General features: G+C 44.6%; 1 protein-coding gene across 1 annotated transcript in view; it reads left to right on the top strand.

The window, feature by feature from the left end:
* Nucleotides 1-13478, top strand: part of PROZ (protein Z, vitamin K dependent plasma glycoprotein) — a 30144-nt gene that overhangs the window by 8420 nt on the left and 8246 nt on the right. The window contains exons 2-3 of the mRNA XM_065649186.1: nt 12139-12302; nt 13323-13347. Coding sequence (XP_065505258.1) covers nt 12139-12302; nt 13323-13347 — 189 coding nt within the window. The remainder of the gene's footprint in view (nt 1-12138; nt 12303-13322; nt 13348-13478) is intronic.

Below are 13478 nucleotides of genomic sequence, written 5' to 3'. Positions count from 1 at the left end.
CAAGATTGTCTTCTATACGCAGGGCCTTAGACCACAAAGTCCTACCAGGAGCTGTCTCCATGGAGTAGTGTGAGCTAAAAAAAATTAAAAATACATTCAGAATCTGGTGGAAATTGATGAATTTGTGGAAGTATGGTCTGGCCTGGTGCTTCTGACAGAGAATAGATTCTGTGCATGCCAGCGGCCCCATCCAGCCTGCTGCATCTGTAGAGGATACCCGCTCACCAGCTCCGCTGGGTTCAGAGGATTCACCTACGAGCATGACAACCAGTTCACTCTACCTAAAGCAGTTCGAATGACAGTGATTTGGGCATAAAAGAGACCAAAACCTTGTGCGATACTTTATTGGACTAACCCAGAAATAAAAAGTCTTTTTTTTTTTTTTTTTTTTTTTTCTGATTAACTCTATGCTTTACTTTCTTCCTAAGGCAGTACCAGAGCTGGGAGGCAGGTGTTTGTTCAGCCTGAAAAAGACAAGGCTTCGGGGAGACATTATTGTGGCCTTTCAGTACTCAAAGGGGCCTATAATGAAGATGGGGACAGACTTTTTAGCAGAGCCTGTTGTGGTTGGACAAGGGGTAATGGTTTTAAACTAAAACAGGGGAGATTCTGGCTAGACATGAGGAAGATATTTTTTACAATGAGAGTGGTAAAACACTGGAGCAGGTTGCCCAGAGAGGTGATAGATGCCCCATCTCTGGAAACAATCAAGGTCAAACATCACACCTCTACTTGAGGAGGTCACCCAACAGTCTTTGAGGTTGTAGCCTGAGATGCTTCTCCATAGAGTGTGTGAATCACACTGCAGACATGATGCATGCCTTGTTTTTTAATTTTGCTGTAAAAGTCAGTCAGTGATTACAGGGGAGTGGTTGGACACAACTGAACAAACATCTGAGTCACCCTCATTACAAGAGCTGGGAGTAAGAAGGAGATTTTGGCACACCAGAGATGAGGCGAGAAAGGTACACAGTGGGACAAGGGGTGCCCTGAGAGTCTTCAGGATGCTTCAAGGAAAATTTTTCTTACAAACATGTAGAAAGCAATTTGGAGTGCACTAATCTACATTTGATTTTCAGCAGGAGACTAGAACTGGCTGACAGTACAAAGACTGAAGATTAATAAAAGTAACTGTAAAATGACAGAGCTCATGAAGGAAGAAAAAGAACAAGAGAATAAAAGTAATGTATTTTTAAATGAGAGAAAGATTTTGGTACTTCTTAAAAAAATGCAAACCCCCAAAGTGTTTAAGGCACATGTCCAAACTATCCCAAGGTCAAGAAAGGACAGGAGGATTAACTAAAACCATGAGCTCCATGACCTGACCTCCAGAAGGAAGTATAGAAAAATGTGGGTCTGTATAAAAGAATTGCAAACATCCTGGTATAAACTCAGAGAAGCTGAGAAGCAAATACAATAAGATAAACATGATGTGACAATAAAGAGCTGATCTAAGTATATAGGCATTGGAAGAGAGACCAAGGAAAATGTTAGTATGTTCCTAATAGAGAAGAAAATCTGTATTCCTTAGGGTACCAGATTACTTGTGTCCAACAAGGAGGAAAGAAACTGCTGAGTTGCACCAGTCAGGAACAAATCATATCAGTCTTCTCCAAGGACAAGATAACAGGCTGGGTGGCTGCAAAAGATGCAGTACGTGTCAGGTCTCTCTATTAAGAGAGGCTTCTAACATAATTTTATATAATGCTTGTGTTGTAACACGAAGAGCAGCACTGGTTTGTATGAAACTACTGTAAATTGGGTGCACACCTGTTTGGGAAATTGTGCTAGTCAGTTGAAAGTTTACATGGAGTGCAGGGCTCCACACAGGTGAGCCTGAGGACATCTCATACTTGGTATTTTCCACAGTGATGTGCGAAGTGGAAGTGAACTTTTACTCACTGCATTTGTGGCTCATTTCAGACTGGAAGGACTACCATAAGTCAAGATGAGAGTTCAAGACAACCTTGTGAAACTGGAACAGAGGTCCAATGTAAATAGGAGGCAATTCAGTAAACACAAAACCAAAACTTCACCCTTCATCCCACAGTACGCAACCAAGGAAATTTGTAAAATATGTAATGAAAGCATGAAGTCTCCATTTTCACTAGGATGACCATCTCTAGGATGAGAAATAATGGGATCACGCCACACTGAGGGACACTCAGGTTAGATATTAGGAAACACTTTTTAGATGTTATAAGGCTAGTTAAGGAGCAGATTAGGCTGTGGGGGTGAGCTGTGGAATCTCGCTGTGAATCTGTAGGAACAGGTTAGACAACATCTGCTAGGACCGGTTTACCTCTCCTTGCTCTCACACTATTAGTGCCAGGGGAAGCTCTCCCATTCTTCCTGTGATCTTGCAATGTCAGGGACTGAGCTAAAGTGAGTAGTATGAGCCATATACAGATGAAAAAGGAATGCTGCAAGGGTCGACCAAGAGTCCAATTCTTTATCTGTTACTGATTTGTTAGCCGTTGCTAATTTTAGCCTCTTATCCACATCCATGCTCATCTTTGCCTCAGTAAAATGACTGTTTCAGTGAGTATGGATTATCCCTTCCCTTGCTCTCAAAGAGCTGCCAGTTATAGCTGAGAAACACAGCATAAGATGTAAAAAAAAATAGTAGTCTACCTAATGTTGACAGACTACCATTTTTTAAATAACAACAGTTGTCATGACTGTTGTTACTACCAAGGCCTTTGGCAGGAACTGCACAGAACTTCCCAAAATGGTGGGGTGTTTGACTAATGTTTGCAAATGAGGTTTTACAAGCTTCTTGTGCTTTTATAAAATCACCATGAATTTGTAACCTGCCAATGCATTTGTCTCCTTTGCATTCATACCAAAAGCATGCAAGGTCAACAACAGGAATTGTGAGAAGTTCAGGCTGGACGGGGCTCTGAGCAACCTGATCTAGTTGCAGATGTCCCTGCTCGTTGCAGGGCGGGTGGGCTAGATGGCCTTTGAAGGTCCCTTCCATCCCAAACTTATTCTATGATTCTGTGTCTCTGCAAAGCTGAAGATGAAGGAGTCATATATTCCTGTGCTGCTGGCCATACCCTGGGCAATGACAACAAAACCTGCTCTACTGTAGGTACGAAGCCACACTTAAAGTTCATTCTATGCGACACACATCACATCTTCACCATGTTTGGGAAGTGCTGGTGTGTTGCAGTGCTGTTGTAGTGTAAGGAATAATGCTAAGTGTTCACACCTTTCACATGGCTTGCTTGAGTTGTTGCCAGCAAAGTTAATAAGATCTTAGCTAAGGGTCATAATTTAAGTAACATCAAATTGTGCAACTGTGAGTGATGTGCAGTGACAAAAATAGCACACAGGAGTGTTCTGTGTAAATGGGTATGTTCTCAGAGTGGACCCCAAAACCCATGTCCCAGCAGGTACGAAGTTGTATGAGAAACTGGTGATTACAACGAGGCTCTGATTTCTCTCACAGATTGAAGCAGGTCTCTCATGCTTCAGGAGGTTTTGTTAGAAAGGAATGGAATAGATTTATCATTGGTGAGAACTGGTGTCTGTTTTCAAGGCCTCCAACTTGTGCTGGACACCTACAGTTCCAAATGAGTAAGAACTCAAGAAACGTCTCCCTTTAAAATATACAGTTCACAAGGGGTCATAATTTCAGTGGTGATGACATAATGTGATTGCAGTTGCATCTCACTTGTTTCTCCTTAAATATCACCTGTTCCATTTTAAAGGAATACAACCTGCCTTTCGATTTTCTTCTAAAAGCAGTTTTTCTGCAGTTAACGTATAGTAACCTAAAGACATGAATAACTACTGACATTGAATTTAAATCCATCAGTTTTGCCTGCATTCAAAGTGAATATTGACACTTAGTCTGTTTTTCTGTCTGTCTGATGATATTTGTTGTATATAATACTGAACTCTCATCATGAGTTTATAACTCTTAACATAGAACACTTTGCTCTGTTTCTCAATTACAAAAGATTTAATAACAGCAAGTACACGAAAATAATGATGCCAGTAACAGAAGATGTTTAACTTTTAAAACTTTGAAAATACTGAAACCACTTGCTCAAAATGGGCAAGTTATAGAACTGGAAAATTATTTTTATTTTTCAACCATTCTGGTCCTTTTGCATTTGCAAAGTTTTTGTTCACGTCTTGAAAAAACTAGCAGAGACACCCCCGATGAGGACACGTGCATACCTAATTTGATTGCAAAAGGCTGCAGTTAAGTGAGTTTTCTCTCATTTTCATGAAGAATTGTTTCCCTGAAAGCAACCTGTTTCCCTGCAAACCATTTTCATCCACTATTGCTACCTATCTGTAGCTCTAAAGGCCATTTTTGACTGCAAACCCCATGTTCCAGCAGGTTGGAATAGTTTCTTGTGATGAAGAACAACATGAGGTGCTCTAAATATCTATAGGACTAAATATTTATAAATTCCTAAGTTTTTGTATGTGCATGTACTCTGTTATCCTCTGGCTGTTCTATAACCACTTTTATTGGTTGCAATTTTGGTAGGGAAAAAGATATTAAGATAAAAGTGGGAAAAAAAGGTAAAGAAGCATGGAAGTGGAAGAAAGAACGTATTTTAATAACTGAAATATTAACAACAATTGCTATTTTTAGCAATGTGTGCACAGAAGTAGAAAAGGTCAGAGCTTGCGTCCACAGAGATCACAGAACCATGGAGGGGTTTGGGTTGGAAGGACCAACCCCCTGCAATGAGCAGGGACATCTTCAACTAGATCAGGTTGCTCAGAGTCCTGTCCTGCCTGGCCTGGAATGTTTCCAGGGATAGAGCAGATGTAAGAGTAGTTCCAAGATGTTTTTTGGTTTTGTTGCTGGGCTGTCAGGAGACTTGCGCAACCTTGTGACTAGGTCCAAGTCCTTGTTGTGGGTGCAGCATCCACAAGAGAGAATCAGAGCTCCCTGGGGTTACATTCCCCTCCCGCCCGCTCCCCCAGGATTTCCTGCAATCTGTAACCACACCAGAAAGGCATTGCTGACACTCGGAAATGGCTGCAAGTTCCTCCATCTTTTAGAAATGATGATGCACTTTGGATTTGGCAAGAAAAGCTTTTTTTTTTTTTTTTTTCCTGCAGGTGGTGAACAAAACTGACTGATGACAGTCTAAGTGTTCAACTGAATTATAACCCGTTTCAGCCACACTGAGGATTAACCCTTTGTGGAGTATGTGCTTCCTCACTGCTGGCTGGGCAAAGTTCAGCTGACATTTTTGTAGTTTCTGTACACAGAAAGACCTATGCTGCTTATAAGCATGGATGCCAATAACGGTGCTTCATACGAGCAGGGTGTACATCAGCATGTAAATGGGATTAGCTTGTGTCACTCATTGCTAGCTCTTGACGAAGCCTACACATGACCACTGTCACCTGTTGTAGACCAGCTGGTGTTTACTCAGGGCTGAGGGACACACTCTCATTTTGTTATTCCTAAATAGTTGTCTGGAAGGGAGCATTTCTTCATTAATTTGAAAAAGCCCTCCCTTATTCCTGAGTCTGCTGCTTCTATTTCCATATTCTCTATGCAAAGAATAGCCTAAAGCTCCACGATATATCAGCCTTCTGTCAGAGGAACTACTGAGCTAAGCCACAGCAAAACCTGGCCTCTGCCCTGGCCACCTCTTTGGAGCTGGCAGTGATGACTGTGATTTAACTGCAGCTTCTCCAGGGCTCTTCCTTATGGGGAAGGAGAGACCAACTGGGCAGGGGCAGCTGGTCACGGTCCTCTCCTCTGCCTCAGGAGAAGGGATGGTGCTTTGGGGAGCCACCGATACTTAAGGCACAGGGCAGTTTTTTGTCTGCAGTTAGTTGGCAAGAGGTGGGAGATGAGCAACTGGCATGGAAAACGACCACATGAAGGACAAGGAGATAGCTTACTGTAGCCATGTGGAGTTAGCAAAAGCAGTGACAGGGCTGTAGCATTCAGCAGCTCTTTACTGCCCTGTGTCACCTGGGAGTGGACAGGCATTGCCCAGGGTGGGCTGCAGCAGGGCTGCAGGTACATCTGTCATTCATGTCTGCTCCTACCTCCTCATCCTACCAGCCGGGGCTCTGGGTCACCTGGAGCAAGGAGGGAGCACAGAAGAAGCCAGTGGAATTTTGAGGACTGTTCCAGAGGAAAAATGGGGCAGAAGAGGAATCACAGAATCACAGAATATTAGGGAATGGAAGGGACCTCGAAAGATCATCTAGTCCAGTCCCCTGCCGGAGCAGGAACACCTAGATGAGGTTACACAGGAAGGTGTCCAGGCGGGTTTTGAATGTCTCCAGAAAAGGAGACTCCACAACCTCCCTGGGCAGCCCGTTCCAGTGCTCTGTCACCCTCACCATGAAGAAGTTTCTTCTCATATTTAAGTGGGGCCTCCTGTGTTCCAGTTTGCAACCATTGCCCCTTGTCCTACCATTGGTTGTCACCAAGAAGAGCCTGGCTTCATCCTTGTGACACTCCCCCTTTACATATTTATAAACATTAATGAGGTCACCCCTCAGTCTCCTCTTCTCCAAGCTAAAGAGACCCAGCTCCCTCAGCCTTTCCTCATGAGGGAGATGCTCCACTCCCTTCATCATCTTTGTGGCCCTGCGCGGGACTCTCTCCAGCAGTTCCCTGTCCTTCTTGAACTGAGGGGCCCAGAACTGGACACAATATTCCAGATGAGGTCTCACCAGGGCAGAGTAGAGGGGAAGGAGAACCTCTCTCGACCTGCTAACCACCCCCCTTCTAATACACCCCAGGATGCCATTGGCCTTCTTGGCCACAAGGGCACAGTGCTGGCTCATGGTCATCCTGCTGTCCACCAGGACCCCCAGGTCCCTTTCTCCTACACTTCTCTCTAATAGATCGTTCCCCAACCTATACTGGAACCTGGGGTTGTTCCTGCCCAGATGCAAGACTCTACACTTGCCCTCATTATATTTCATTAAATTCTTCCCAGCCCAATTCTCCAGCCTGTCCAGGTCTCGCTGGATGGCAGCACAGCCTTCTGGCCTGTCAGCCACTCCTCCCAGTTTTATGTCATCAGTAAATTTGCTGACAGAGCAAGAAGCTCATCAGGTCCATCTGCAGCACAGATGGCTCGGAGCAGAGGGGTTTGGAGGGGCCCCTGCTATTGCCTCACTTCCAGTAAGCTTTGTCAGATCACTAACCACCGACTTACATATCTATAAGCACATCAGAGAAAACACATCCTTCCATTTTCTTCCACCCCTGTGCTCCCAGAACTGTGGTCTGGCAACAGGCACACAGGACCAGGCTGCGGGGGATGGTACAAGATGACACTGGAGGGGTCTGCTCCTCATGGGTCCAGCCACCGTCCCTTCTTCTCCTCCCTGTCCCGTGGCAGCAAGCAGTTGTTGTCTTTCCCTTGTCCCGGGGGCCCCCCAGCTCCCCGCTGAGGGCTGATGCCAAGAGAAGAGGCTGCAGAGAGGTGAGGTGGAGGAGAGGGGGGGCTGGAGCTGGTCCTGTGAGCCTGTACCTCCTGCCATGGCCAGGCACACCACAGTCCACTTCACCTTGAACCTTCTTCAGTGTCCAGGACGCACAACTAGCCGCTGTGCCCCAGAGGGAGGGAGGACAACCCCAGGGAGGAGCCTGGTTGCAAGCCCAGCCATCAGCTTTCATTATTTGCTTAGTGCAGGGGTGATGTTTTCTGGGAAATAATTGTTGTCCCCTTTCACTGGCTGAGGTGTGCATTTCCCAAAGCATGCGACAGTGACAAAGTTACTCAGGACAGCTTCCCCCAGCTGCCCCATGCCGCAGCAGGGCTGATGGCCAGCCAGGGGCACAAGGAGAGTGGCATTGGCATGTCCTGATCACCGCCCAGGCAGCTGGTCTGAAAACCCACTTTGCAGGGTTCACTGCGCTGCTGGGGGGAGGGCTTCCATGGGAAAGAGTTACCCCTCCCTGCAGAACTGCAGATTTCGTATGTGTTACCACATGCAGGTTTCACCCTGGACAGGGTAACCTTTCAAGCAGGAGGCAATCCCTAATTCGGGCTACAGGAAATAGGGGCATGGGAGTCCTTAATGAAACACTTCTCCATGTGTTCACTGTGTTAATTAAAGGAATGGAAAAAGAAAGCCTAGTAACCCTTCATAAAGAAAGATGTGAGGAAAGAACTGCCCTTTAAAAACCCTTTCCTTACGTAATTTTCCATAGTAATATGAAAATTAAAATGTAAATCCTGTTGCAATAATACCAATACAGAAAAAGCCAAGTCAGTGCCATAACGTACTGGGTACACTGTGGCCCATCCCCAAGGACACAGCTGCTCAGTCAAGGAATATTTAGTTTAAAACAAACACAGGAAGAAAAAATGACTGTGTAAATTAAGGTCTGGTGAGAATACAGCTTCTGAAGCTCTGTGTTGTTATTATTAACCTAATTTGAATAATTACCTTATACCTACAAGAGTTCCTTAATTGGCATAGGTCTGCAATATGTAAATAGCTTGTTTAAAACAAAACAAAACAAAACAAAACCCTGCAGATTTGCATTTTTGTTCTGGGTTCTGCAAAGTCCTGTGCTGACATCAAGTGGTGACATATTTTTAATGCCAAAGGGAGGCAGATTTGCTCTACTGCAAATGCATGAGGTGATATTCATTATGATGGGAAGGTAAAGGCAGGTAGACGGGGGGGCCCCAGGGGGTGCCACAGCAGCAGCCTCACTGGCAGGTGCTCCTGTAGGGGTGGTGGGCCAGAGGACTATGGAAAAGCAACGCAGTCGCCACCGTGCAAGGCAAGGAAGGTGAGGTGAGCCTCCACAGCAGCTCCTCAGCATGAAAGGTACTGGCTGAGCCCCCCAGCATCCACCAGATGGGACCACTGGCAACAGATCCTCCCTCTCCCTGGTCAAAAAACCCCGGGCTGGGACAGGTACAGTGGGGTCTCGTGGCCTCCGGGGCCTGAGGAGAACGCAGAGAGGTCATTTACTAAAGAAGGGTCGACACACAGTTAACCAGCATGGATAGGAGAGTAAATTAATCAGTTCTGCAGAAGTATCAAGGAGGGAAAAATAAATACGCGAGGCTATGAACTGGTTGGTAATAAAATCAGGGTTGATATTAGAAGGGTTTTTATTCCGAGTGAACTTCTGGAACAACATCCCTGCAGAGATTGTGTTGAAAAACCCTCCCACAACGCAGTTTTCATGTGGAGGTTAATTATTTGCTGAAGGCATTAGGGTCTGTGATGTGAGCCGTGACATCAGCCCTGGGTTGGCAGAGACTGGCCTTGGTGAGGCATGTCCTCTGCTTCAGCCCTGCTCACCTACCTCGGTACTCACTGAAGCTGGTTTTAAAAACTGCAGTTGATGTACAGTGGGATTTACTCATGATTGTTTGGATCAATTATATTTTGTTAAAACAATCGCATACTCAAGTAACAGCTGGGAGTTTGTGACATGAAAACACAGAATGGTCTCTGTGTTTCTAGCTCGGATAAAAAAACCAAAACAAGACCAACAAAACCCAATACTTTTCCTCTTGCCAGTTATTGCTTTGACTGTAGAAATGGTGTCCTGCTCTTCTCAGGAGCCTTCCGGTGCTGGGTGCCAAAACCTCCCCTGTAGCACCATTGCCATTGAATGCCAGTGGCTTTATCCTGCCTCTTGTCCTGATCCAGGCAGGAGGGTCACTCCAGCTGCTGAGTGCACGACAGCAGCCTGGGGATGTGCTCCTGTCTACTCTGTACTTACACTTCCTTTCACACACACTGTGTATCTGTGTATCTGTGTGTCTGTGTGTCTGTGTCCAGAATCCTGAAGCCAGGAGGAGTTTCCCATGCTCTCCTTCATGGCTGGGCAGTACAAACCTAACAGTCAAAAAGAAAAGAGCCATATCCATTCAGATATATTCCTACCGGGGAAATTCTACTCTTGGTTGCTCCAAAAGCCCATGGGATTTGACCAGCACAGCTAAACCTTGGCAAATGTTTCGTGGGGACAGTGTACGAAAGACCCACACTGTAAAACTGATCCCTGTAGTCATCATCCAGCTTGTGCTTTGATATGGTACAAAGAAATGTTCACACTGTTCATCTTTCCCCGTTTTGTGTTACAGTAAGTGAAGGCTGGGGGATGGGAGGAACACCCAAATGTTGGGGCAGTTCTAAGCGGAGCTGGCAAACCTGCTCCACCTTCAGCCGGAGCACTACGAGAAGGCACACTGTTGCACCAGCAAGCAGTTGGGTGGTTTTTTTCAGGTTTTTTCATGTGTTGACATTGAGGCCAGGCTTTGCCCTTAGATGTTTTGTTTTCTCATGAGCAGCTGGACTTTAAACTCTAACATTTCTCGTGTAGCCATTTCCCCCAAGAACAGCAGGAATGCAGGCAGCAGCCATTGGGCTCAGAGGGTGATGATGGCAAGGTGCTTTTGGACAATATTGTTTCTTCTCTCTGACCTTTTCCTTCAGACAGAGCAGACAGGTATGGCCTTTGTTTTGCTGCGGCTTTAATTCTGATTTGTGCTACTGCTCCTCTAAACACACCAGTAATTTTGTACCTTGTGTCATGTTTACCTTGTAGCACAGGATGATGCCACCGACAACTGTCTGTTCTGTATTTTCCTTACATTTCTCCTACCTAAGTAAAAACTGCAGTAGGTTACTGAGGCAATGTAATTTTGAAGTACCATTATTTACACTGGGGTGGTATCTTGTCTTTTTTTATCATTTTTAAAGAGTGCCCCAAATATTAAAGAGAATTTCAGTTTATATTTCTAGTTGCTGCTGAAATAAAAATGTCTTATGAAAGAGGCTGAGATGCATGCTTGCTATAACTTGAATAAATTTATGTTTCTGTATCAGTCCTCCATGGTTTCTCAAAAATAAGGAGGAGCTGGGCAAGGAAAAAAATATAGCCACTGCTTAAGAACATCAAAACGCCCCTGGAAGCAGCCCAAGTGCACTGTCAGGTGTGCTGGATGCATCAGAACCACTGCACAGCAGAAATGTGCACTGGGGTTTCAGATAACACTTCAAGATGCAAAATACAATCATTAAGGTTTTTTTTTTAATATCACATACAAGCCTGTTGCTTATCGGATATCCTTCCAAAGCATGACCAAGCATTTGTATGCAGTTTCAGAAGAATTTTGTTATTGCTGCCACTTTTTCCAAATCTAGTATTATTGATTATTTCAACCTTTGTGCCCAGCAGTGCTTGGCCCATGAACACTGTCTAATATGCAAAAAAAACCCCAAAAAACCAATAACAGCAACAACAACAACCAACCAACCAAACAAACAAAACAAAAAAAACCCACAAAACCCCACAAAAAACAAAAAACAAAGAACAGTCTCTGCCCCAATGGGTTTACTTTGCAAGCACAGGAGAACTGACAAATGCACACTGACACATGCAGCTACTGACTGCTTAATGTCAAAGGCAACAGGCTCCACAATGGTACCAGCCATCCGGCTGGCAGCACTTTTTGTTATGAGCATCATTGCAAAGAGGAGTTTTAAGATCTGATAACTTTCATTTCTTTGATCTCTCCTCCTCTTTACTCAAATAAGAGTAAAGAGCCTTCCTCATAAAGGCTGGTATATGATATAGCCCTCGTAACTTTGAGTATTGTTGAAGGGTAGCTTTTATTTATCCTCCGTAAGAGAAACTTGACGGGGAACTGAGTCATGATGTGAACTGAGACATGTCATCTCTGTGAAGTCGGACCGAAGGGCATCAGTTTGGATCCATCATCATAAATTAATACAAGTAATTTTGCATGTCTACTGATGAATCTGAAAGCCCCATGCAGTCTTACAAAATAGCCTCTGCCTTTATGATAATAATTTTCCCCTTTCCCTTGACGTGCCATAGCAACACTGCTCTGTGTGTCTGGTGCAGGAAAAAAATGTGCCAGGAAGGGCTTTGAATTCCCTCTGCTTGGGGGCAAGTCAGGCTCTCCCGAAACTCCCCATGACTCCACAGCTGAATTTGGGCTAAGAAAGAGGGCTCTTTCAGCCCTTAAGTTTAATGTGGCTGAAACCCTGAATCAGCTAAAAGGTCTCTCTTCATGATTAAAAGTGGCTGCTTAATAAGATCTTTTTTAAAATGTTGAAAATATATAAGGAAATGAATCTTAAGTACTGACATTAGCATTTTGTCATGCAACATTTCAGTGTTTATATCAGCTGATGATGCAAACGAAGTTATCAAGAGACAGAGACGTGCCAGTTCCCTGCTTTTTGAGGAGGTTCTTCAAGGCAGCTTGGAAAGGGAATGTCTTGAAGAGAGATGTACACATGAAGAAGCAAGAGAAGTATTTGAAAATGATGAAATGCTCGTAAGTATTTTGTTTACCTGTGTGCTTTGGTCCTTTACTATCAAATTGAGCCCCGCAGCCTGCTTAATTTTTTGAATTTCTCTCCATAAGAAGCCTTTGTGCTTTGCATCTCAGCAGGTAGAAAGCAGGTATCTTCAGTGGTCAAAATGGAAATGCAGAGGTCAGCTCTGACACTTTTAAAGTCCCCTCCTGAAAATGGTGTGCCCTGTGACTCATGTTGCAAAAATAGATGGCTGTTGTCCCACCCATACCACACACAGGGAAATACAGCTTCAGTACCCCTCGGGGACCAGGAGAGGCAAGGGGCTTTTGGAACGGAGGGAAGTAACGCACCAACACGTAGAGGCATCTATAGAAAAAGGTTCACTTGGTGGGCAGCTGCTAGTCCCTTTGCACAAGAGGCCCGTCTGACACGTACGGCTGGATGCTGTGCTCCTTACTGGCTGGAGATTTTTTTTGCAGGGAAAGCAGAGGGAACAGCCATCGGGCTGCCCACAGGTGGTCTCAGTGCTTTGGGGAAAGTTGATGGAGGGGCGGTACAGGCAGTTGGGAGAGGTGTCCTCTCTACCCAGGGAAAAGTGGGGCTCCTAAAGGTGGTGACAGGTGTTAGTGACCTGCAGCTCCAATCTCTGCTGTCCCCTCTGCCTCCAGCAGCACCTGCTGGGGGACAAGTGGGATGGGATGGGGTCAATTCCCAGGCCACTGCACGCCAGAGAGACAATGGCCAGACAGTTTTTCTAGGAAGCCATATTGCTAAAGGATTCAGATGTTTCTCTCCTGCCTGTAGAGTGTTTCTTTTCCTTTATAGTTTCTTAAGAAACAACAAAATAAGCAAAACCCTTCCCATCTCACGTCATTCAAATTTTGCTGTCAGGGCAAGATTTGCAGTTGTGCACTTCATAAAATTAAACTGTAGTATATATTCTGTCTTACAAGGTTTTTGTTTTAACCAAATTTTTATGAAAGATTATTTTATTTGAGAATTAAAATCTAATTTCCCTCCCCTCTTTTTTTTTCCAGAAAATGTTTTGGGATGCCTACTATGGTAAGCTGGCCTCTTGATTTCTCTCCTTCATAGCAATGTCACACTGTGAAGATTATGATTCAGTCTGATGCTGGTTTTATGAGAGTTTTTAGCAGTTTATGCTACAAGAAACACCCAGTCACTATCTCATG

The sequence above is a fragment of the Caloenas nicobarica genome, chromosome 1 (assembly GCF_036013445.1).
Source record: "Caloenas nicobarica isolate bCalNic1 chromosome 1, bCalNic1.hap1, whole genome shotgun sequence".
NCBI classification, from domain to species: domain Eukaryota; kingdom Metazoa; phylum Chordata; class Aves; order Columbiformes; family Columbidae; genus Caloenas; species Caloenas nicobarica.
The sequence above is the reverse complement of the archived record's forward strand: the minus strand, read 5'-3'. Positions and strand labels throughout refer to the sequence as shown.